General features: G+C 40.0%; 1 protein-coding gene across 1 annotated transcript in view; it reads left to right on the top strand.

Moving 5' to 3' along the window:
- Positions 1–23,702, top strand: part of CD19 (CD19 molecule) — a 30,293-nt gene extending 6,591 nt beyond the window's left edge. The window contains exons 6-17 of the mRNA XM_087713800.1: positions 557–605; positions 1,497–1,564; positions 5,324–5,434; positions 8,090–8,140; positions 9,737–9,796; positions 13,490–13,552; positions 13,657–13,731; positions 15,008–15,076; positions 16,059–16,127; positions 20,098–20,187; positions 22,078–22,158; positions 22,472–23,702. Coding sequence (XP_087569926.1) covers positions 557–605; positions 1,497–1,564; positions 5,324–5,434; positions 8,090–8,140; positions 9,737–9,796; positions 13,490–13,552; positions 13,657–13,731; positions 15,008–15,076; positions 16,059–16,127; positions 20,098–20,187; positions 22,078–22,158; positions 22,472–22,554 — 869 coding nt within the window. The 3' untranslated portion in view covers positions 22,555–23,702. The remainder of the gene's footprint in view (positions 1–556; positions 606–1,496; positions 1,565–5,323; positions 5,435–8,089; positions 8,141–9,736; positions 9,797–13,489; positions 13,553–13,656; positions 13,732–15,007; positions 15,077–16,058; positions 16,128–20,097; positions 20,188–22,077; positions 22,159–22,471) is intronic.
- The last annotated feature ends 1,847 nt before the right edge of the window (positions 23,703–25,549 follow it).

The following is a 25,549-nucleotide window of genomic DNA, read 5'->3' as shown; positions in this document are numbered from 1 at the left end:
AGTCACTTTTTTTTCAGTGCCATTGTAACTTCAAATAGTTGCTGAACAAACCTTGGTTGTAAATCAAGGATTACCTCTATTACTTTTAAAGCTTAAATGGCTTGAGAAAATGTCTCTATGGGTCCTCCTTTGAGATTAATCCTTTGCAATGTTTGACAGGAAGCTAGGTTGATTCCATAGAGCCTTTCATTATTTGGGAGTAACTCTCTAGCAAACTGAGGACCCCAATAGGCCTTTTGGCTGTTGACTTTAACTGCTGTTTTATTTTTATTTTTTAATATCCTGAGCTCTAGTTCTGATGTTTTATGGCAGAAGGTCACAAAAGGGGATCACGTGACCTTGGGACACAGCAACTGTCATAAATATGAATCAGTCGGCAAGTATCTGAACTTTGTTCAAGTGACCATGGGGATGCTGCAACGGTCATAAGTGTGAAAAATAGTCATACATCACTTTTTACATTGCCAGTGTAACTTTGAACGGTCACTAAATGAACCGTTAGAAGTCGAGGACTACCTGTATTTGAAATGATCCCTGTCAACTTTTCTTGTTTCAGTCAACCGAGCTCGCAGGCAACAGAAGAAGTTGATAAGTCATAACAGGAGGTAAGTATTCAGAATATAACAGAGGGCCAAAAAATAGTGGGAATTGTGCACTGAATTTAGAAAACTATGTACAAGAGAAGATTGTGGACTCTACAAGATAGGCCTGGCAAAAGGAAAACAGGAGACAATAGACAAGAAAATGAAGGAATGTGGCATGCAAAAAAGAAAATCAAATGTGTTTAGCAGATTAAAATTTTTAGCCTGGCAGAAGAAGGAAATGATTAAACACATGCCCAGATATGTTGTTGTGTCAATTAAATTCAGACCCTCGATTTAAGTTAGATTAAATTCAGTCCTTGGCATGTTCATCCCCTCTTTCTTGAAATGTCATGCTCTTAGCATGATACTCAAGCTCAAGTTTGATCCTCAACCCCGAATCAGATATGGGTCCCTCTGCCCCATATCAGTCTTCCCCAATCTGGTTGCATCCAATTTTTCGAGAAAACAGTTGCCAGAAATAGTTCTTCTTTGATTACATGTCCAGCCCATTTACAAAAATTAGTCTATAACTATTAATGGAGATTCCTTAACTTTATAAATCCCATTGATACAATAAGATATTTTTAGGTTCTGAATTAAATGGTTTTAATGAGACTGGGAAGAAAAGTATCTCGGTTGATACTGTGTGTTTCTCAACTCCATGCTGCATATAGGAACCCAATAAGGACCCCAGATATTTTCCCTGACCTTCTCCCCTAATGGCCCAAGTGCCATCAGCTAAAGTATTCTAGAGGACTATTTGAAGCTTAGGAGTAACAACCACAGTTGTCCTCCCAAAAAAGACTCACACTGTTGAGCATCTGATGTCCTTCACATTTGTGCCCCAACAAAGCAATTTGTGTTCAACTCAATCTTGATGTCATTCATATTTTATGTGTCTCTCATTTCCAGAAGATACTTTTATGCCAAACGGAACAAAAGATCCAATAGGATTATGGTATCTGCAGGAAATGATGATGGTGAGTTAATTAGGACCTTTCTCCATTCACAAAATTCTTCCTCAAGAAGAATGCTAATGTACATTTTCCACTACTTTAATTTGCGGAAAAGTATGCTAGTGAAAGTTGCTTTAGGAATGCAGCACACCAGTGTTTGTCCTTATAGATTTAATGCAAGAAAAATTAAGGAAAGTAATTGCCAGATCTTCTGGTTCCAACCAAGCATGATCTACAGTAGGAAAATCGTCTCTCTAACATGGCTTGGGTTGGAGTTGAAGAGAAGATTTGACATGTCGCAAAATGTGCTCTGGTTTCATTTACTATGTTGTATGGTACCCAAAACCCTTTGGGGCATAAATTTAGCCCTATTCTGAATTAGTGTTGTTGGAAAATGAGTAAAGGCTTAGAGCAGCGATGGTGAACTTTTTTTGGCTTCCGTACCATAAGTGGGGGGAGCGCAGGAGGTCATGCATGGGTGTGCTGCACCCATAATGCAATGTGCAACCCTCCCTCCCCCAGCACGCATGCCTGCATGACAGGTGCGACCCCCCATTTTTTGCATGCTTTTTTCGCCCTCCCCAGGCGCCAGAGGCTTTATAGGGGAGGGCGAAAACAGCCTCCCTCCCGGAGGCCCCCCAGAGTTTCCCTGAAGCTTCTGGAGCACAAAAAATCAGTCTTATGTGCAAACCGGAAGTTTGGAAACGGACTTCCGGTTTGCTCGTAGGGCCGGTTTAAGCCCTCCAGAGCCAGGGCCTCGCGTGCCCTGACAAATGGCTCCATATGCCACCTGTGGCACATGTGCCATAGGTTCGCCATCCCAGGCTTAGAGACTAAAACATGTGAAGAACAATTGCAACATTGGGTTTGGCTAGTCTAGAGAATAGGACTAGGGTGGGGTGGGGCGTGATAGCAGTATTCCAGTATTTGAGAAGTTGCCACAAAGAGCAGGAGGGTCAACGTATTTACCAAAGCACCAGAAACAGAACAAGAAACAATGTATGGAAACTAATCAAGGAGAGAACCAACCTGGAACGAAGGAGAAACTTCCTAAGAGTGGGGACAATTAACCAGTGGAACAGCTTGCCTTCAGAAGTTGTAGGTGCTTCATCACTGGGTGTTTTTAAGAAAAGACTGGACAGTCAACTGTCTAAAATGGTATAGGTAGGGTCTCCTGCTTGAGCAGTGGTTTGGATTAGAAGACCTCCAAAGCCCCTTCTCTGTTCTTCCATTGATTGATTGGTTGGTTGATTGGTTGGTTGGTTGATCAAAGTTTCTCTGTTCTAGAACAGTGTTAAGCTCGTAAGAAACTTGAAACACCCAATTATGGGGAAGTCTGCAAGCTGAAATGAGAAAGAATTTTCTATTGCACCAAGCAACGGTCCTCTTAAAAATGCCAGCTCTATTTATCCTTGGCAAAAATGATATTTTGGGAAGGAAAACTCTTTGGCTACCAACAAGAGTAGGTTCAGAAGGAAATTGTATTGGATGGAACAGATTGAAATGCTAAACTCCCCCCTTCCACATCATATTTGTATTTCTCTCTGTGTGTGTTTGTGCACACATGCATGTATGCACACAAGCGGTCTTTCCACACGTTGAAGTAGTTTTCTTGATGCCAGATTGAAAATTTGAAACTGACACAATCTTGCAGTCAAGCTCCCCAGGCCTTTGTATTTGAAGCTGAGGGTACTCTTACCGCAGACTCCTGAATGGATAGCTACTTTCACTGCTTTATTTTCCTTGAAGGAAGGAAAGCAAGGAGAAATGGCTTCATAGCAGGCCCTTTGTGGAAAATGAGCCCTGGAAACCGAATTGTTCTGTTCCTCTTAGTTTCCTTGTTCTGTTCCTCTTAATCCCATGAAGCAATCACTCCATGAATGTTGAATGTTGAATGTTGATTTTATTTATATGCTGCCCTTTTCCCCCGAAGGGGACTCAGGGCGGCTCACAACTCAACCAGGGAAGGGGGATACAAACAAAAAATTAAAAACAATACAAAGCAATGCATAATTAAAAACACACAGCAGTCATACCAATTCGAGACGGGGGGCAACAGTTGTTTAGCCCCAGGCCTGTCGGAACAGCCAGGTTTTAAGGGCTTTGCGGAAGGCCTGGAGGGTGGTGAGGGTTCGAATCTCCACGGGGAGTTCGTTCCAGAGGGTCGGAGCAGCCACAGAGAAGGCTCTCCTCCGGGTAGTCGCCAGTCGACACTGGCAGGCGGATGGAATTCGGAGGAGGCCTAATCTGTGGGATCTAATCGGTCTAGTGGAGGTAATTGGCAGCAGGCGGTCTCTCAAGTACCCAGGTCCAATACCATGAAGGGCTTTATAAATGACGACTAGCGTCTTGAAGCGTATCCGGAGACCATGCAGTCAGGGAACTGACCGCAGCGACTTATGGGTTTTTAACTGGGAAGTATTGGCCCCAAAGTAGTCCCACCCCGCCTCTTTCTTCCCTCTTTGCTTCATGTGTAGACAGAACACATGTTCTTCCTCCTCACTTCCTGCACTGGAAGTGCAGCGAGCAATTCTTTAACCTAGTAGACTTTTCTGCCATCACAGGTTATGTAGAACAGAACAGAACATTTTATTTGGCCAAGTGTGGAGTTTGTCTCCAGTACAGAAGCTCTCAGTGAACACACAAAGTAACACAACAACAACACAACATTTGACTGTTGCTGGGTTTGAAAGCACCCTGCATCAACAGTTACATCATGAATGAGGCAGCCTAGCAGCAGGAGCATTTATTCTTCAGGAGATGAAGACATAGACTAATAGGGTTGGAAAGGACCTTGGAGGTGTTCTAGTCCAATCCTCGGCTCAAGCAGGAGACCCTAATACCATGCCAGACAAAAGGCTCTCCAATCTCTTCTTTAAAATCTCCAATGAGGGAGCACTCACAACTTCTAGCGGCAAGCTGTTCCATTGATTAATTGTTCTCACTCTCGGGAAATTTCTCCTTAGTTCTAGGTTGGCTCTCTCTTTAATGAGCTTCCACTCCTTACCCTTATTTTTCCCAGTATAAGACGCACCTTTTCCCCTCAAAAAAGAGAGTGAAAATCTGGGTGCATCTTATACACTGCATACAACATTTTTGGCCTCCTAAAACCCTGCCCTCTTTGCAAAAATGGCAGTGCATAGCCTTTAGGAGGCTTTCAGAGTTCTCCTGGGGGCTGGGGAGGGCAACAATGAGTGAAAAATGGGCCATTTTTTTCCTCCCCAGCCCTCAGGAAAATTCCATAAGCTTCCTAAATGCTATGCATGCCCCCCCCCTTTTTTTTACAAAAAACGGGCCCATTTTCACAAAAAACGGGCCGTTTTTAGGAGGTTTGCAGAGTGCAAAAACTTTTTTTTAAAAATTGCCTCTTCAAAATCTTGGTGCGTCTTATACTCTGAAAAATACGGTATTTCTTGTCCTGCCCCCAAGTGCTTTGGGGGATAGGTTGACCCCCTCTTCTTTGTGAGGGCAATATAATAAGGGCACTGCCTTTGTATAAGTTCTGGAACATTCTCATAGACAAAACCAGAACATTTTCCTCATGAGCAGAAGTTATTTTCTATGAATATTTGGCTAGATCCTTCAGGCTGCTGCAGTGACAGGCAGGATTAATATAGTGTGAAGCAAATGCCACATCTTGTAGCATTTTGAAAGATTACAGTTTTCTTAATGGCACAAGAAGGTGCATCTTCAAATGATTATGCACCATGTATCTTTATTTGTCTTTAAAACATTCTCCTTTGGAAGAGATATTTTGATGCAATGTGCTTCTTGTCTCTTAAGTCACAGAGCAAATTGATGCCTATGAAAACATGCCACCAGATATGGGTGCACAACGTGGCCAAAGGTTACTGCAGAAAGGAAAAATCTTGCCCAATACCCTCATCATGGAAGGTAGGTACAGATAGGCAGGTCATAGAATTAGGTATTGTGTATATAATTTGTAATTGGGGAAGTATCAATAATAAAAATAGCATAAAGAGCAAAGACTGATTATGACTGAAGTAATGTTACAGTAATAGCAAATAATATTATATGATCAAGTAAGGTAACATTATAAACATTGCACTTTCTTTCTCTCTTTTTTCTTTTTCTTCTTATAACTCTGTAATCTCTTGATTTGGGGTTCGGGCGACTGGTGGAGCTCAGAATTTATTGGCCAGCTGCCCTTCCTGAAACCTATGCAGAGTTTGCAGTAGATATTTTCTCTTTGCACCCTGAGAGACATCACACTTCATTCTACATCCTATGAATTGCTTTTAAAGATCTGACTTTGAGTTGCTACTGGTTTAATTTTGGTTTAATTTCTGAGGGTGTGAAGCCAATGATGCAAAACACAGAAGGGGAATCTTCAGCTCAAGACTTCTGAAAAGTAAATGTTTTCAAATGTTAATGCAGGTTTTTATACAGCCCAATCCACCAAAGGCCTGTAATGAACAAGACTGTAATTTATGATGTTTAAACAGGTTCTAAATGTTCCTAGGCATTTATTTATAACTTTTCCTGTTATTGTAAAGCAACATCACAGTCACAGTCACCTGTGACTAGTAATGCTTTCTTAAATGAAGGCAGGATGCACACACACACACAAAACCAGCACAGGAAATGGGTGAAGCTGTTTAAAGACTGAACCAAAGTGGGCCTCCACCTTTCAACGTGAGGCACCTGCCTTTGCCATTCATAACAACAAACAAAACTCTGAAAACACCAGAATGTTGGTGCAAATTTCTCACAGAATGTTTGATACTGTATTCCTCAGAATTATGGGGTTCTTCAAAAACTTGATGAAGTTCTATAAGAGACTAATGGCAAAAAAAAAGTTTACAGACCACATTGTTCTCATCATGACCCATTAAAAAAAATTAAGCTGGCCATTTTGTGGATCCTTCTCCATCTTCTTCTCCTCTTCCTGGTTTGGGAGCTTCACAAGGTTTAAAACCCTCTTATAATCACTAAAAGCAATAGCAAGTGTGGCAGTAGCACAGAATACTTTCTGCCACCAGTAGTGTTAATGGCATGCTTTGTGCAACAGGCTGGTTCAACTAGGCAGCCTTTTGACACAAGCAACACAGATGAGGGTAGAGGAAGTAAATAACTTCAACTCTTCCTCTTTTTGCATGATTAGACAAGAGTTATTTCATTATGGGTGATTTACAACATCTTCTAGAGTTGACCAATCATTGTGTCAAGCTAGCAGGGGCTGTTTCATTTTCAGGAGCTTCCATGCCTGCCTGCTTTCAGATAAGCTGTTTTATTTTTATTTTTAAATCATATAGAACAATGTTTCTCTACCTTGACAACTTAAGGGTGTGGAATGCAACTCCCAGAATTGAATGCCATCTGGGAATCTGGGAGTTGAAATCCACACATTTTAAAGTTGCCACGGTAGAGAAACACTCATAGATAATGGTTCTTTAAAATAAAAGCGCATTTAACAAAGTAAGCTTTTCTTATTTTACTTCAAAGTGGTGTAAACTAATAGGCAAAAAACAGGTAAAATCAGATGCGATCACAATGGCTTGCTTAACAACTGCAATGAACTTAACAACAAACTTTCCAGTCCCTATTGTGGTCACAAATCAAGGACTACCTGTAGTATCATGCAGTCCATTCTTAATGTAGGAGGCCAGTGACTTAAAAAGAGGATTCTCAATCATAGTAATCATGACCCACTATATTATTTACTGAATCAACTAGTGTGAATGCTCCCCATGAAGAGAGCCAAATACCGTAATAAATACAGAAATAATAAAACTATTTGTGATTGACAGATTTGCCAGACAGCTCTCCCACTTGTGCCTTTGTCCCCCGCTATGTCCAAGCTTCATGGGTGTTCCCTTGCAAGTTGCTTGAGACTATCCAGGGGGACATGACTTGAGGTCTGAGAATCCATGCCTTATGTCAATCAATCAGAATAGAGCTGGAAGGGACCTTTGAGGTCTTCTAGTCCAATCCCAAGCTCAAGCAGGAGACCCTATACCACTTCAGACAATGACAGTCCAGTCTCTTCTTTAAAAACTCCCATGATGAAACACCCACAACTTCTGAAGGGAAGCCGTTCTATTGATTAAATGTCCACACTATTACCAAGTTTCTCCTTAATTCCAGATTGCTTCTTTCCTTGATTAGTTTCCATTGTTTTTTGTTCTCCCTCCTGGTGCTTTGGAAAATAGGTTGAGCCCCTCCTCTTTGAAGCAACCTCTCAAATGCTGGAATACTACTATCATGTCCCCCCTAGTCTTTCTTGTCTCTAGACTAGGTAAATCCAAATCCTGCAAATGTTTTTCATATATTTTAGTCTTCAGGCCTTTAATCGTCTTATTTGTTCTTCTCTGCACTCTTTCCAAACTCTCAACATCTTTTTTGTAATGTGATGAAAACTGGATGCCGTATTCCAGGAGTGGCCTTACTAAGGCTTTATATATAGTACTAATACGTCTTGTGATTTTGATTGTTTGACGTCAATCAGGCAATTTTCTGATGATTTTCTGATGTTAATCAGAAAAGCTAGTCCAAAAATTGCACCTAACTTCCTTTTCTTTCCATCAGATGAAGAAGAATATGAATGCCCTGATAGTGAAACTGAGCTGAAGTCAGATGGTAAAATGGGTTAAGTGGGGGGGGGGGGGAGGAGCAGCATGAGGTGGGAAAGGAATTTATAGGACAATAGTTAGCAGCTCTCAAGCCTTAGACACAGGTAGACTATCAAATGTAGCACAGTCAACTAACAGCTTAATCTCTTAACTGAAAAAATTACCCTCTTGAAATACATAGGGTTGGATGCGGGGAAAGTTTGGATTGGTTGGAATCACTTGCTGTGGTCATCATAATATGTTCGTTCTTTGGGGCAATGCACAAATGAGTTAATGAATAAACCATTATTTACTTTATATTAAGAAATTCCATGAAATCTTACCTTGCTGTGAACTTATTGATTGCAGTTATAGTTGGCACCAATTGACCTGGTAAACCTTAATCAAGTGGTGCAGTGTTCTGAGAAATTGAACATATTGTTAAGATATAATATATACAGCTATAGGTAAAACCAGAAAACAAAGGAAGCCACAGCTCTTGACCGAGCTTTAATTTGGGCAACTAGTAGCATCATAGTAGAATGTGGAAGAGAAAAATAATAGTGAAAGTGAGAAAAATGTGGGCGGGGCAAAATGGCAGCTGCTTCTGAGTTGCTACCATGCGACTCAGCGACAAATTGCTTTATTTTGTTGCCTTTACAAAGTCTTCACAGTGCTGTGGACAGCTTCTGAAAGCTACACAAAACTTCTGAAAGCTGCAGAAAGCTTCTGCAGCACTTGAAGACTGCATTAAGGCAGCAAAAATGAGGGTCCAAAAATGAGCAAAATGGAGCCATCTGCTCCATGGCTGCCATCTTATCCCACTGCCTCAACATGATGTCCGGGAATTGTCAAAAGGTAAATGTGGGGTAACTATGGGCATGTTGGGAGGAAGCCCAAGCACTGCGGAGTCCAGGCAGGGCAGGATGAATCTGGCCCTAGGTTCTGCCTCGATTTATCTTCCCAATAAACAATTGAGTCGGAAGATCATTTAAAAACAGTTTACTAGGGTACCCTGATAAAGTGGGATCTCACTATGAAAAGAGAGAACCTGGAAACCCACTTTACATTCCTTTTCATAGTTAACACAACAAAGCAAAATAAAAGAGGAAAGTTGGTTGGATAGGATAAGAGTAATCCTTCCTTGCACAGTAAATCAATTATAAAGCCTATTTGAAGTTAGATAACCAGATCCCCAGTTACACTCCTCCTGTAAATTATCTGATCAGTTTAGGAATGTTAAAAATTATCTAATCAATCTGTACAACCTTAAGATGAAGGTTTTCCTACATTCCAGTTTGCCACGACCCTGAACATCATTTTCCAAAAGAAAATAAGTCAAATTAAAATAGAAAGCATCTATGTATTAGCAAGTTACAGAATCCATGTCACGTGCCTCTCAAAATCCATGTCATCTGCCCCTCAGGAGAGAGTCAATGGGGTATTGCAGCATTCCTGTGGTCAGATATAAGGGCGAATGACCACAGGGTGGTGCGGTGACCATAACTTTGAAATGGGGTCATAATGTAGGGTTTTTTTGGGGGGGGGTATTTGTCCTCAATTCAAACTGTCATATTTTAAGGACTACTTATAATCTTTTAAATCTTGTTTGGTTTTGTTTCAGATGATGAAAACTATGAAAATACTCAAGAAGAAGTGAAACCGGGAGTTGTAGTTTTGAATGGTAAACTAATTTATCTTACAAGCTTTGCTTTCTTAATGTAAGTTCTCATCAGATTGCTTCATTGATTTCCTACATTTTGTGAAGGAAGCTGATGAACTTCTCAGGGCAACTGCAGACAGTTTTGAAAAGTTAAGATGCAGGCCATCTTAGGGTGCAGATCAGGGGTCGGTTCCTGCCAGTTCTAACCTCTTCTATAGAAGAGGTTCCACAAATCTACAGTGCCATTTAGAACCGGTTCCAGCTCCCTCCCGCCGCCCGTCCGCACATCATCACGATGAAGAGCGAGAGGAGGAATTCTGGAAGTTGAAGTCCACAAGTCTTAAAGCTGTCCAGTTTGAACATCCCTGGGGTTTTTTTTCTAAAGGGTTAGGGGTGCAAGGGTCTTGTAACTTGACAGCTTTAAGACTTGCACCCTTCAATGCCAGAGTTCCTGAGCCAACGTGACTGGAGGAGGAATTCTGGGAGTTAAAGTCCACAAGACTTAAAACTGTCAAGTTTGAGCACCCCTGGGTTTTTTTTTCCTAAAGGGTTAGGGGTGCAAGGGTCTTGTAACTTGACAGCTTTAAGACTTGCATGCTTCAAATGCCAGAGCTTCTGAGCTAACATTTTGGTTGCTAAGCAAGAGCGTTGTTAAGTGAGTGTCACCACATTTTACAAGTTGGCCACACACACCCAGTCACATGGTGGCAAGCCACTCCCACCTAGTCACATGGCTGGCTAGCCACTCCCACCCAATCACATGGCCAGCAAGCCACTCCCACAAAGCAGGCCATACCTACAGATGAGGTTCTAAACATTTTTGAAACCCACCAATGGTGCAGATGTCCTTCTTGATTTGTTTGACCATCTTGTACACATCCCCTCTGGACCCTCATTTTTCAGCAGCTCTTTGAATGAGTAATGTTACCTGGGGAGGAGCAAAACCCTATTGGATTTATGGGAAGAGAACTATAACTTTTAAGGGTAGCTGGAAAATAAATACTGAAGGAGAATATTAAACATTCACTTGTGTGTGTATGAAAGAGGGGATTCTGAATTTTGTACAGGTAGTCCTCAATATACAATCATTTGTTACTGACTACTCAAGGTTGCAATGGCAGTGAAAAAGTGACTTACAACTGGTCCTCATACATATGACTTTTGCAGCATCCCCACAGTCATACGATCAAAATTTGGGCGCTTGGCAACCAGCATGTATTTATGATGGTTGCAGTGATTCTAGGTCCATGATGACGAACCTATAGCATGCGTACCAGAGGGGACATGCAGAGCCCTCTTTGTGGACACATGTGCCATTGCCAGCTGCTTTTCTGGTTTCCAACACGCTTGTGCCTGCTGGCCAGCTGACCTTTGTGCATGCTGGAGTCCCAGAAACCCAAAAACCAGCTGGCCGGTGTGCATGCCACATGGTCTTTGGGTTTCTGGGGCTCCAGCATGTGCGAATATCAGCTGGCCGGGACCCATGCGCATGCACGTTCCGGTTTGGACACTCGGTGCCAAAAAGTTTTGCCATCACTGCTCTAGGTCATGTGATCACCATGTGTGACCTTCCCAAATGGCTTATGACAAGCAAATTCAACAGAAGGAAGCCAGAATTCGCTCAACAATCACACAATTCACTTAACAATTGGAGCCAAAACTGTAAAGTTGGATTGTTGTCCCCAGTTCAGATCTGAGCCTGATGCCGAAGCCAATGAAGACATGAGACATGCATGTTTTGTTTCCTTTTATTGAAGCGCATCCACAAAAGGGCCCCAACCAGCAAAATGCCAGGACCCAGAACAAAGGATTAAGAAAGCCTTATACAATTTCACCAAAGCAGAAGGCAGGATAAGGCGGGAGATATCAAACAAATCATCTAAGAAATGTTTTAGTAATGATCTAACAATTGCACTATTGGCCTCTAGCTGTCCCTATCCCTAAGCCTTGGCTGATGAACGCTCCAGAAGTTATCTAATAAGCATTGTATTACTCGTTCACTTTCCCTGTGAATAAGAATTATTTGTTTTTGCCAGGCAGACTTCACAATTACAGGCTTCCCTGTCTCCTTTCAAGTATTTGCCATAACTTTGCTTTGTTTTAGTAGACAGCCCATCACTCCACTTAACATCTATCTTGGTTATCAACCAAAATTCAGGTCCCAATTACAGTCATAAGCCGAGGACTACTTATATACCAAACTCTCTCAGATATTTATCCACAAAACGAGAGTGCTGAAAATCAGAGGCCAGTTGTTCAATGACAGGTTCAGGTGGAGACAAAATTCATAATACCAGTTTTTAATCCCTAACTCTTTCTACATGCCTTCAGCATTTCCTTTATCTGAAATATCACTCTCCTTGTCTGAACAGAACAAGCTGGACAGGGGAGCAATGTGGCCATTTTAAAACTTTCCAAAGTATGCTCAGGAAAAGGAAGAGAGTATACAGTATCTGCGTCAGTGTCTACCAATTCATCTGGCAGATAGTCCTTGACTTACAACCCCAATTGAGCCCAAAATTTCTAAGAAATTTGTTAAGTGAATTTTGCTCCATTTTACAATCTTTCTTGCCACAATGGTTAAGTGAATCACTGCAATTGTTAAGTTGAACATGGATGTTAAGTGAATATGGCTTTCACATTCACTTTGCTTGTCAGAAGCCGAAGATCTATACTCTGAGCTCTCTACTCTGAACTAATGATCAACCAACATATCTTGACTTAAAAAAACCCTCTTGCACTCATCTAAATTTAGATACATTGTGTGTTCCATATGCCTTGTGGTCAGATCATGCTGTCTCTACTATTGGCACGTCTGTGTGAGTGTACCCAAGCTTGGAAACTTCCAGATCTATGGACTTCAATTTATAGAATTCCCAAAATGGACCATGCATACAGTGGATTACTGAACAAATCAACCTAGAATTCTCAGTTATACAAATATCTAAACTTAGATTAGGCACTGCAACCAAAGATCTAGCTTTCTAAAGAGGTATAATGCTAGGACAGATGGAAAGAAAGAGAAGAGGATTACGAACAACAATGTGGAAGATCTGAAAGAACAGGTTGGAAACAGATTTGTCCTAGAGAAAATGTATCTACATGGTCAATAAGATTTGACATCAACTTGATGGCATGTAATAATCAAAACATTTTTAGAGATAGCATTTTACAATCATTCTTTTGTACCAAATTGCCAGTACCATCCACCTATCTTCAAATATGAGAAAAGCACCAGGATGAAATTTTCTTTCCTTATCAACCTTATCCTGTCAAATCATTGAGAGAATAATTCGCTTGATTCCCCTCCAAATAAATGGATAACAAAAACAGAATTGACATGCCTTGAAATTACCCTTAGCTGGTGTTGGAATAAGGAGGGGAGGGGAATAATATTTTAACATCAGATGCCTTATGCACGGCCCATTCATTGACTGTGGATAAGATGAAGGCCTTATCACAAAGACACAACAGAAAACAAATGTTGCCAGAGCAGATTTGTGCCTTGGTGAGGTACAAATTGAGAAGTTCTTCAAACTGTTGCTACAAGAGTTGTCCACAGCTCCTCAAGATCTCAGAAAAAAGACCCACCCTTCTTCCCCAGATATGTTTCACATACAGTATGCAAAGCATGTGGATTAGAAATGACAGCCATCCTTTACTTCCTCTTTTTTTTAAAATAAAAAATGACAACTATTCTTTCTTCTATCATAGATGTGCTCATTTACGAAAATAACAAGGACAAGGTGACGTTTGATCTTCACAATGGGAACTCAGGTATTGAGAAATATATGGGTGTGTCTTGACAGAATGAGGAATGCAGGTGACATGATAAGATGTCAGTAGAATATTCTTAATTATTGCTTTCTTACGTCCCATAGATGACTCATGGTACTCCAATAAAACCGAGCAGGTCCTTGAGAATTTGATCCAAGACCAAGACCCCATTGCTGAAGGTAGTGTCTGGATTTGATATGGAAGTTGAAAAGACAAGCATCGATCAGGGTTTCTAAAACTTGTCAATTTTAAGATGAGGAGAATTCAGTTCCCAAAATTCTCACATCAGCATGCTGATAGGGAAATTCTGGGAGTTGAAGTCCATACGTCTTAACATTGCCAAGGTTGAGAAATAATAAATATAAATGAAAGCCAACTAGGTTTCCAAAACTGGTGTTCTTCATGTGTTGAAATGTATCTTCACACATACCCAGGTGTTTTAGCTAGAGCAGTGCTTCTCAACCTTGGCCCACGTGAAGATGCGTGAACTTTAACTCCCAGAATTCCCAGCAGAGCTGGCTGGGGGATTCTGGGAGTTGAAGTCCACGCATCTTCAGGTGACCAAGGTTGAGAATCACTGAGCTAGAGGTAATGTGATGTGTAATGTACTGCAACACTATGTTATTTGGGAACAGCTAGAAGTACATCAAAACTGGTTTTTATTTTTGAAAAGACAACTAGACTAATTTTTTGAGGAAAAAGAAAACACAGTCTTTTCATTCTCCCACCACCACCATTCCCCCAAACTAATCTTAACTGTCAATAACTGCCTTCCATCTCCCACACCATCCAATACAGCTTCCAGGATAAGAAGCAAAATGTCTTCTTTTTCCTCAAAAATAATCAATCAAAAATAAAAAACCCTTTTGATACAACTATGACCTGGACAGGTAAGAATCTTCATAGACAGCTAGAAGTACTGTATTCTATTCCACATTGTCATATTGTAGATATATTTTTCCCTCTGGTCTAACATGCCTATTCTTGTTTTTTATTCTAACCCAGACTATTTTTTAAACAAAAGTAGCTTAAACAAAGATGTCTTAGAATTTTGAAATTAATAAATATATTGACTGTATTGATTTTCAAAATTGTAAAGATACTTTACCACTAGTACTGGTTGCAAAACCTTGTGCCCAGGAGCCTTCATTTGGGGGTCCACAATGGGACCAAAGACCCCCTAGTTTTCATAACACTTCATTGTGGCAGCTGCAGATTTTGATGCATCATGTTACTGCAGTAACATTATTTTCCTTCCTTTTCCTTCTTATGGCTTTAGTTATTTTTTATTTATTAATTAAATTTATATGCCACTCCTCTCACTATCAAGTGACCTTGGATGTCTTATGAGAACTTATAGGATAATTCTCAAAACAGAAACTGACTCCATAGGATGCTGACAAAATTATTGAATCATGGGGCTGCTGGTGATAATCAACTGTATTTACATTATAGACAATGAAAACTATATAAATTTGGAAGAAGAGTGTCCTACGAGCTCTGGTGCAGCACGACTCATAGCAGGTACAAAATAGAAACTAAACAACAACAACAAAAATCTACAAGTCCAGAATTCATTATCCTCAAATGTATGACATTTCTCCATCTTTCTTCGTCAGCAAAGCCAACCTATTTCTAGAAGGCATATTTATTATTACTATTACTGATAGTCTTTAACTTACAAACAGAAGGGGACCAATATTTCCATTGCTAAGTGAGGCACTTGCTAAATGAGTCATGCCCAATTGATGATCTTTTCTTCACTTAACCATATTACTGCAATGGATACGGCAGGGTAGGGTGGGGCAGTAGGTAGGGTAAGGTAGGTAGGGTAGAGTAGAACAGAATAGAATAGATTAGATCCCCTTTTGTGACCTTCTGGCAAGCAAAGTCAACGGGGAAACCAGATTCACTTAACAACCAGATTACTAACTTGCCAACTGCAATGATTCACTTAACAACTGAGGCAAGAAAGATCATAAAATGGGACAAAATTCACTTATCAAATGTCTCATTTAACAACAGAAATGTTAGCCTCAGTTGTGGCTGTAAGTCAAGTACTACCTGTATTTTATATCATATTTATTTAAGGAAATACCATCAAATCAGTGCAGTTGGAAGTTGAGATTTGTTAGACTGGTGAAATAAGATAGAGGGTCTTATATATATAAAATTGGTAAACTGAAATTACCATCTCACAGTGATTCCAAATGGGGTTTTATCAATATTAAATACACAAAATATAATGATTAGAAACTGGCTACTACTTAAATATTAAGTCTTGTGTAAGAGACAGTCTATTTATATCAATTCTGGGGAACACAACTAGTTAAATACATTCTTTTTATATAGTACCTCATTTGTGGAAATCTTGGATGCTTTGGGCTGCTCAGTATAAAGATTTCTAGAGAGGAGGAAGTCTCTGTTTTAAGATTTAAATGAATGATATTTCTGTAATCACAGTATAAAATGCCATTTAGCTGCTAGTATCCATTTCTGCTTCCAGGTTTACGCTTACAGCTAGCACTGGATATCCATAAGGACAGGCAGGATGGAGGCAGTGAACCTTCTACAGGTAAGTAAAAAGGAGAACTTTAATGGACAACAAAACTTCAAACTTCTCCTGGGTCTCTTCTCCTACCTACCAGATTGATGTATAGCATTACCATCTTTTTTATTTTTAAAACTTCCCTCCTACATATGTAATTTGAAGCGAATGAAAAATACATTTACATTTGTAAAGGCATTACAGAAAGAAAACTGAGCATAATGTATTTTATATACATCATCCAATGTCATCTAATCTTGCCCTGTTCCCACTATGGATTACCCATTCAGGTAATCCATATTTTAAGATCAAAACAGAGACCAGGAAATTTCTTGAGTGAGTATTAAGTGAGGCATCATGGGACCACATCCAATTTTACAGTCTTTTTTGCCACAGTCATTAAGTGAGACATCACATGACTATGACTTACAAACTTCTCTGCCAGATTCCCCATTGGCTTTGCTTGTGAAAAGATGCTAAAATAGTTGTATGTTTGAGGACTTTCAATCAATCAATCTAGTTTATCACAGTAATAGACCAGAGACCAAAACAAATAAAAGCATTCACTAAATGTACAATTAAAAATTCTAGTATAAAATAATAAATAACAACTAAAATCTTTGATAAAATTCAATCTGTCAATTATATTGTAAGGTTCTACATTTAGGCAAGAAAAACAAAATGCACAAGTACAGTATATGTGTTACCTTGCTCAATAGTAGTAACTGTGAGAGGGATCTTGGAATCCTAGTGGAAAACCATTTAAATATGAGCCAGCAGTGTGCAGCAGCTGCCAAAAAAGCCAACACAGTTCTAGGCTGCATAAACAGAGGGATAGAATCAAGATCACGTGAAGTGTTAATACCACTTTATAATGCTTTGGTAAGGCTACACTTGGAATACTGCATCCAGTTTTGGTTGCTACAATGTAAAAAAAATGTGGAGACTCTAGAAAGAGTGCAGAGAAAAGCAACAAAGATGATTAGGGGACTGGAGGCTAAAACATATGAAGAACGGTTGCAGGAACTGGGTATGTCTAGTCTAATGAAAAGAAGAATTAGGGGAGACATGATAGCAGTGTTCCAATATCTCAGGGGCTGCCACAGAGAAGAGGGAGTCGAACTATTCTCCAAAGCACCTGAGGGTAGAACAAGAAGAAATGGGTGGAAATCAATCAAGGAGAGAAGTAACTTAGAACTAAGGAAAAATTTCCTGACAATTAGAACAATTAATCAGTGGAACAACTTGCCTCCAGAAGTTGTGAACGCTCCAACCCTTTTAAAGAAGATGTTGGATATCCATTTGTCTGAAGTGGTGTAGGGTTTCCTGCCTGAGCAGGGAGTTGGACTAAAAGACCTCCAAGGTCCCTTCCAACTCTGCTATTCTATTCTATTCTATTCTATTCTGTTCTATTCTATTCTGTTCTGTTCTATTCTATTCTATTCTATTCTATTCGCATCCATGAGCGAATTGGCAGTAGTGATTGCCAGAACCACCCCTGATTCTATTCTATTCTATATATGGTCTAACTATACTACAATTACAATCTATAAAATGAGTGGCCCATTGTGAGTTTTACTAAAATGGAAAGGAATAAGCAGTGCAAAGGTTTTGCTACATTTGTTGTATAACATAACTATGGTGTATTAGATACCTGTTTCCGATGAATCTCCGTGCTGCTGTGCGGAATCCAGCCACCTGCACTGTGGGTATGGACTGTTCATCCTTAAGCAGCCGCTGGAGATGATCAGTGTCAGAATGGCCAGGATACCTAGGAATTATTGGCAGAATATGGTTTTTCTGATTCTCTATTACATAGAAACATCGAAGGAATATGTGACCCACAGTGTCCACCTCTCCTGAGCTGCAGGAACAGAGTCTTTCAACCAATGGTACCTTTGAGGACTGGTCATAAATCGTCTTCTTCTAGCAGCACATAAACTTCAAACAGTTGCTAAACAAGTGGCCATAAGTAAAAAAAAAAAAAACCACTTATCATTTCTTAATGTTGACATGAATTTCTCCCATGTTTTGAAACTCTGCATCCATCTTGCATCTCTCCAAGGCTTTTCTTCATCCTTTGGAGCAGATACTCTATAGATAGCCCTCGATTTACAACAGTTCATTTAGTAACAGTTCAAAGTTACTAAAAGGTGACATAAGACCAAATTTCATACTTTGCAGCATCCCTATAGTCATGGGATCAAAATTCAGATGTTTAACATCTGACTCATATTTATGACAATTGCAGAATCCCAGGGTCAAGTTGCCTTTTGCAACATTCTGATTAGAGAAGTGAGTGGGGAGATCTGATTCATTTAACAACCATGTTACTAACTTAACAACCACAATGATTCCCTTAACTACTGTGGCAAGAAAGGTTGTAAAATGGGGCAAAACCCATTTAACAAATATCTCACTTCGCAACAGAAATTTGGGACTCAATTGCGGTCATAAGTCGAGGACTACCTGTACTCTGATTTATTCTAATCTCATTCTATTGCCACTCCAAATGGCTACATCAGCTGGCGTGGGCCATCCCCTCCAAGGGCTGATTGCTGCCCTGTACGACAATGACACCCTGGGGCTGCTTGGAAACTATGTTCTCAACTGGAAAACAAACAGATTAGGTTGCCATGCAGAATTGTTGATAACATCAATAAATAAGTTTATTGTTCTCAACATAGGTCATAACAATGTAATATCATTGTTGTTGTTAGTTGCGAAGTCGTGTCCGACCCATTGTGACCCCATGGACAACATTCCTCCAGGCCTTCCAGTCCTCTACCATCCTCCGGAGTCCATTTAAGCTCACGCCTACTGCTTCAATGGCTTCATCCAGCCACCTCATTCTCTGTCATCCCATTCTTCTTTTGCCCTCAATCTTTCTCAGCATTAGGCTCTTCTCCAGTGAGTCCTTCCTTCTCATTAGGTGGCCAACGTATTTGAGTTTCATCTTCAGGATCTGGCCTTCTAAAGAGCAGTCAGGGTTGATCTCCTCTAGGACTGACCGGTTAGATCACCTTGCAGTCCAAGGGACTCGCAGGAGTCTTCAGCACCATAGTTCAAAGGCCTCAATTCTTTGGTGCTCAGCCTCTCTTATGGTCCAACTTTCACAGCCATACATTGCAACTGGGAAAACCATAGCCTCGACTATACGAACTTTTGTTGGCAGAGTGATGTCTCTGCTTTTTAGTATGCTGTCTAGATTTGCTATAGCTTTCCTCCCCAGGAGCAAGCATCTTTTAATTTCTTGGCTGCAATCCCCATCTGCGGTGATCTTGGAAGCCAGGAAATAAAACCTGTCACCACCTCCATTTCTTCCCCATCTATTTGCCAGGAATTGAGAGGTCCAGATGCCACGATTAAGTTTTCTTAATGTTGAGTTTCAAGCCAATTTTTGCACTCTCCTTCTTTACCCACATCAAAAGGCTCTTTAGTTCCTCTTCACTTTCTGCTATTATAGTGGTATCATCTGCATATCTGAGGTTGTTGATATTTCTCCCAGCAATTTTAATTCCAACTTTTGATTCTTTTAATTCCAACTTTTGATTTTTGAAATGTAATAGCATAAAATAGAATAATTAAAAAGTGTTAGATGCAAAGAACTCAAAACAAAGGAGGCCAGATTTATTACTTTAAAAGAAATTATTTTTGGGATTAAATGACAGCAGAGCAACAGTAGCAAAGCTGACTGCTAAGAGTTAGAAACATTTTGCAAGAATATAATTCAATAATTCAAGGTCCCAGCCTTTGAATTGATCTACCATAAATAATTTGTCCCTAATCCCATTGCGAATGGGGCACTGCTGAACATAGTAAATGATGTCCTCCATTGGACCAAGGGATCAAGATGCTGTTAAACAGGATGCTTGCGAGACCTCCCTTCAAGACACAATGAAGATATGGCTGAAGGGTTGGTAGTATTTTCCAGATAAATAGTATCAGGAGTAATTAACATAGCCCTATTCTGAGAAGTTCCTGCTTTGTTCATCAGGGTCTCAATCCTATGAAGAGATGAATGGATCCTTATGTCCCACTGCAAGCAAACTGTTTTACCTCCATACCAACACGAGCAATGAAGAGGGTGAGTATAAAAACTCCTGGATTCTCTAGGAAGGAAGTTAGTTGTAGGAACTTAGAAGAAGAAACTTCAAGGACTACTTTCATAGAATGTGAGAATGGATTGCTAACAAACAAGCCAATGTCCGATTTGTGATAACGGTTGAAGCATTAAGGAAACCAAGGTCGTCAGCTATGAAAGGTTGCTAGATGATTTTAAGGCAATTATTCACTCTCAACCCAACCTATCTCACAGAGTTGTTTTTCTCTGGAGAGGAAGTGCTCTGCATGCCCTCTTGAACCCTTGAATAAGAGGCAAGATAAAAATCCAATAAACAAAATAGTTATTTTTCATCTTCAAATAATTTAAAGTTACTTCCAGTAGATGCTTGAACAAAACTCAGGAACTGTTCTTTCTGCATTTTAAGGACAAGCAGCAGAAAAGGAGAAACGTTTTTCAAAGCCATAGTGATTTTTTTCTCAAGAGGAGCTTTTTTTGCATTTAAAATTGTGTGGCAGATGGAGGAAAATCTTCTGCTTGGCAAATGCAATAAAACCAACAGCTGCTGTAGTGAGCATTGAGGGTTTATTGATCTACGAACACAGGATATTTTATTTGAAGAGCAGAAAACATTTGCATGCAAACAAGCACATTTATCAAACTAATTGCACACGTATGTCATCTTTCTGGTTTCCTTATTTAGGAATAATAGCTGATGTAGGCGTTGGGGGGAAACAGTCTTGTCCTTGACCCAACATACTTATTTTAGAGTTGCTTCCTTCCATAGGAACTTGGCCAAGACAGCAAATATGGAACAAAGAGGCTTGTTTCCAATTTCTATATAGTCTATGTTTTTTATCGCTGATTCTCTTTTCCCTGACAGAACTTTTCTTTTTACAATAGTTTCTAGCTTACAGCTAGTCCTTGACTTACAACCACATTTGAGCCCAAAATTCCTGTAGCTAAGCAAGACAGTTGCTGAATGAGTTTTGCCCCATTTTACAAACTTTCTTACCATAGTTGTTAAGTGAAACATTGCAGTTGTTAAGTTAGTAACATGGTTATTAAGTGAATCTGGCTTCCCCATTGACTCGGTTTCTCAGAAGGTCACGAAGGGTGATCCCATGACCCCAGGACATTGCATAAATGTCCATCGTAAATACATGCCAGTTGCCAAGCATCCAAATTTTGATTACAAAACTAGAGGAATGCTGCCATGGTTGTAATAATGGTGGGCTCCTACCAGTTCAGCCTGGTTCGTCTGAACTGGTAGTGGTATGGTGGCCGGGGTCACTGGAACCAACGGCCTGGGTCGCTGGAACCAGGCCTGACATGCCCCCAAACTAGTTCCCTCATTGCCGCCGTTGCCACCGCCATCTTGTTTTTTAGTTCTGCGCATGCACAGAACAATTTTAATTGAACTACACATTCGCGCGTGCACTTTGCGCACGACCGAGCGAACTGGTAGTAAAGCCGGGCAGAACCCACCCCTAGGTTGTAAGTGTGAAAAACACTCATAAAACACTTTTTTTCAGTGTCATTATAACTTCAAATGGTCACTAAACAAATGTAAGTCAATCTTCCTAGCATGGCTGACTTCCTGTCTGTTCTCCACAGCTGCCCCCCTCTTCCTATAGCAGCACATCGAGTACAAAAAGAGGCTGAGTATTGGGACAACATTTCCACCTCGAAATGGGTCGAGAACCAAATTCAACAAGTTTTAAAGTAGTCAAGTATTTTACTGAGATTCCACTGTACTTGGAAAGCCCAGTATAGTATTAAAGACAGGACAGAAAAAAAATGGCTAACTCTGAACCACTTGGATATCTCCAACTCTCCCCAGTTCCGGAAATCTTATTGTCGTAAACTGGGATTGGGAATTCAATTAATCTATAACAAGTTTTCTCACTGCAGATGCTGATTCCTATGAAAATATGGAAAGCCCCACGAGTCTCAACTCACGGAGAGATGGCATCTTGGATCCACATGGAGACAGTAAGTTGTCAGGAGAGGGGAATTTATGGAGCAGGAAATGTTTCCATAGGGATGCTGCCTGTTCAAACTTGTTTGGAAGTCCTGGAGTTAGAAATTTATCATTTGCCAGGGAAATAAGTCATGTGGGTCTAGTAGTTATTTCTCTCTCTCTCTCTTTTTTTTTTTTGCTAATTAAAGAAAATATTCCGATTAATGAATTCAGTGTACTACGTATATTATGTTTAAATGCTGCAGATCCCGTAGTGTGCAAGAAAGTCAAGGGTATATGTTACTTTCCCCAGCATTACCTATCCAATCTTCATTTCTTCCACAGATTCTCCCTCTGGCTCCAGGTGGCAGCACATCTCTGTTCCTTTTGGAGGTGATCTTAGAGGTGGGCTGCTATGCTCAGACTAGTATTGCCACAGCGCGAGGACAAGCTGGGATCCTTTCCTTCTCTTAATTAAAAATATTTCTACCCAGAATTCTACTCTGTTGTCCCAAGAGATGAGGAATGTTGAATGTGTTAGATGTCAGCTCTTTTACAAGAGAAGAAAACCCTGGTAGATTAGACTTGTGTCTAGCAGTTGGAGCAGTGAAGAACGGTAGAGGTTGTTAAGGAGATGTGGGTAGAAACTCGCTTTTTTCAATTGCTCAGAGACTCTGAAAATGTTTCTTTTGTTTCACAACTACAAACTTTTTTTTTAAAGCAGTTTATGGGTCTGATGAATCAACAATTGGCAAATATTACTCAGAGAATCCAGCTCTGGAATAATGAAGCCGCTTGCTGATTTATTAATTCTTATGATAAACATGAAAACACCTTCTTCATTTAAGACTGTGTTGATTGGTGCACATGACAATCACAAAACCACCCTTCATTTTCAGATACTTAAACAGCATTTCAAGCAAGAAGCATACAATTACAAATGCTTTTTCAACAAAAGGATCAGTACATACTTTGCTAAATAATTGTTTTAACTGGAAAAAATATTCAACTATGTTGATGTGCCTATACTTGCAAAGATCAGAACTGTGCAAACCTTAATATCCTCTGGGTATTATAGGAAAGCGAAAGTTGGACTTAAAAAAAAAAGCAGGCCAGAAAGGGGAGTTATCCTTTTGGGATGCTTGTGTGAAGAAGCCTCCTGAGAATAATGTGGCTAGCCAGGAAAATAAACAAATGAGTCACTGAATGAATCAATCCAGAAGTCTCACTTAACCCAGAAATGACCAGACTCAAATTATCCTAATTTGGAGACACAATGTGAAGATCTGATTCTCTTGAAGAAGGCTGTAATGTTGGAAAGGAGGAAAGAAACAGAAGAAGAGGATGACCAGGAGTAATGTGGATGGATTGAAAGTGGTGATGGGATTATCAATGGAAGACTGAAAGCCTGGATTGGGGCAGATCTTCATACTGGGTTCTAAGTGGAACCAACTTGCTGGCACGTAATCAAATCAATTTTTAAAGGGCAGGGAGGGATTTTGAAGAAGTTACTGTCATTAGACATGCATGTGTCAAGAAAAACAAAAAGTGGGGGAGGACAAAGGGGAAGTACATATTATGCCCAGTAAAAAAAAAAAGGGGGGGGGGTTCTATAAATAGATGTGTTTCTGTGTAACTATGAAGAAAGGACACATTAGTCTGGCTGAGATATTCTATTCAGCCATAATTTAATGAAGATCTACAATAATAATGCTAAGATATAAATGATAGCTAGGTCCATACAGTATGTTATAATAGATCAACATCAAACCTATTCCATTATTACTTAGTACAGTGTAAGGCCCATGGTTTATCTACCTCCTGGGTATATAAAAAGGATCTAATTGCACTGTTAACAAACTGGGGAAACTTGTCCCAGCATATTATTGTTCTTATTTCTCTTGCTGTCATATGTTTTATCAGGTACTATATCCCATAAAATAAAATATTCTCTATTAGATTGTCTTCTGCTTCTCATCACCTTCTGATCTCAACAAGCTCTCTTTTAATTTTTATTTGAATTTGGGTCAGATAACTGTAATCTTAGACAGAAATGAAGACATCTTTCTTGAAAACATTCCAACAGCTGTTGCCGGTGCTACATACAGGTAGTCCTCAATTTACAACAATTTATTTAGTGACCGGTTACAGCAGTACTGAAAAATGTGATTTACGACTGTTTTTCACATATGCAACCATTGTAGCATCCCTAAGGGCATGTAAACAAAATTTTGACACTTGGCAACAGGACTATTTTTATGATGGCTGGGAATCATGATTATTTTTTGTGAATTTCTGACAAGCAAAGTCAATGGATAAGCCAAATTCTCTTAACAACCATAGTGATTCACTTAAAAATGATAGCAAGAAAGGTTGTAAAATGGGACAAAACTCATTTAACAGCTGTCTTGCTTAGCAACAGAAATATTGGGCTGAATTGTGGTCATAAGTAAGGGACTACCTGTAACGGTATCTAGTCTTATATAATTGAAATTAAACAGGAAGAGCAGTGATCTGACATGAGGGAAAGACTGCTGCATATCGACATATTTTCTGATGTATTTGGGATTTATGGTCCTGATACAACTTGGGATCTCTAAATTATCAAAATGCAAACACAGGTTGTCCTTGACATACATCTACACTTGGAATTAGGATGTTTATTGCTAAGCAATGAATAATTAAGTTTACGACCTTTTTGCCATGGTTCTTGAATGAATCATTGCAGTTATTAAGTGAAGCCCCCATTGACTTTGCTTTCAGAAGCCAGCTGAAGAAATTGTAAATAGCAATCCTGGGACAACCATTGGAAATGCATGCCTTTTACCAAGTGCCTACATTTTGATCGCATGATGCTGGAGATGCTGCAATGATCATAAATGCCAAAATCAGTCATATGCCCCCTTTTCAGTGCCATTGTAATTTCAAACAGTCGCTAAATGAATGGCTGCAAGTCACTGAACAGTATGATGTTTCTATAAAACCTGGATTTTGCTCAAACTTCAATTCTATCAGAATAAACTTTGGGATGTTGGAAGAAATGTCCATCTGGGTTCAGTTCCAAGTGGGGAAAAAGACACTGGAGACATGGAGGCTGCTTGGAAAGATGGTTTAGTGGTGATCAGGATCACATGGCTTGAGCTCCTGAACAGAAAAGGGGGATCACATGCTTCCAGATGTTGGGTGAAAAAGAAAAAGGGCAGAGATGCTGAAAGTTCCTGGTTTTATGCCCTCTCTGGGCTTTGATCTTGAGCTTGTATTCTGATTGGTTGTCAGACTCCCATGGGGCCATGCAGGGGCAACTCTGTAGGCTGTGCTTTGAGTCCAAGTTTGGTTGAGCATTGCTTCTTCCCAGGTGCCATGTGGTGAGATCGGTAGAGAGTTAATCCTACCTCTGTTATGTAGAGTAGACTGCCTCAGGCC

The sequence above is a fragment of the Thamnophis sirtalis genome, unplaced genomic scaffold (genome assembly GCF_051295495.1).
Source record: "Thamnophis sirtalis isolate CommonGarterSnake01/CBP01778 unplaced genomic scaffold, rThaSir2_p1.2 scaffold_4, whole genome shotgun sequence".
NCBI lineage: Eukaryota > Metazoa > Chordata > Lepidosauria > Squamata > Natricidae > Thamnophis > Thamnophis sirtalis.
This window is presented reverse-complemented; position numbering and strand designations above follow the sequence as displayed.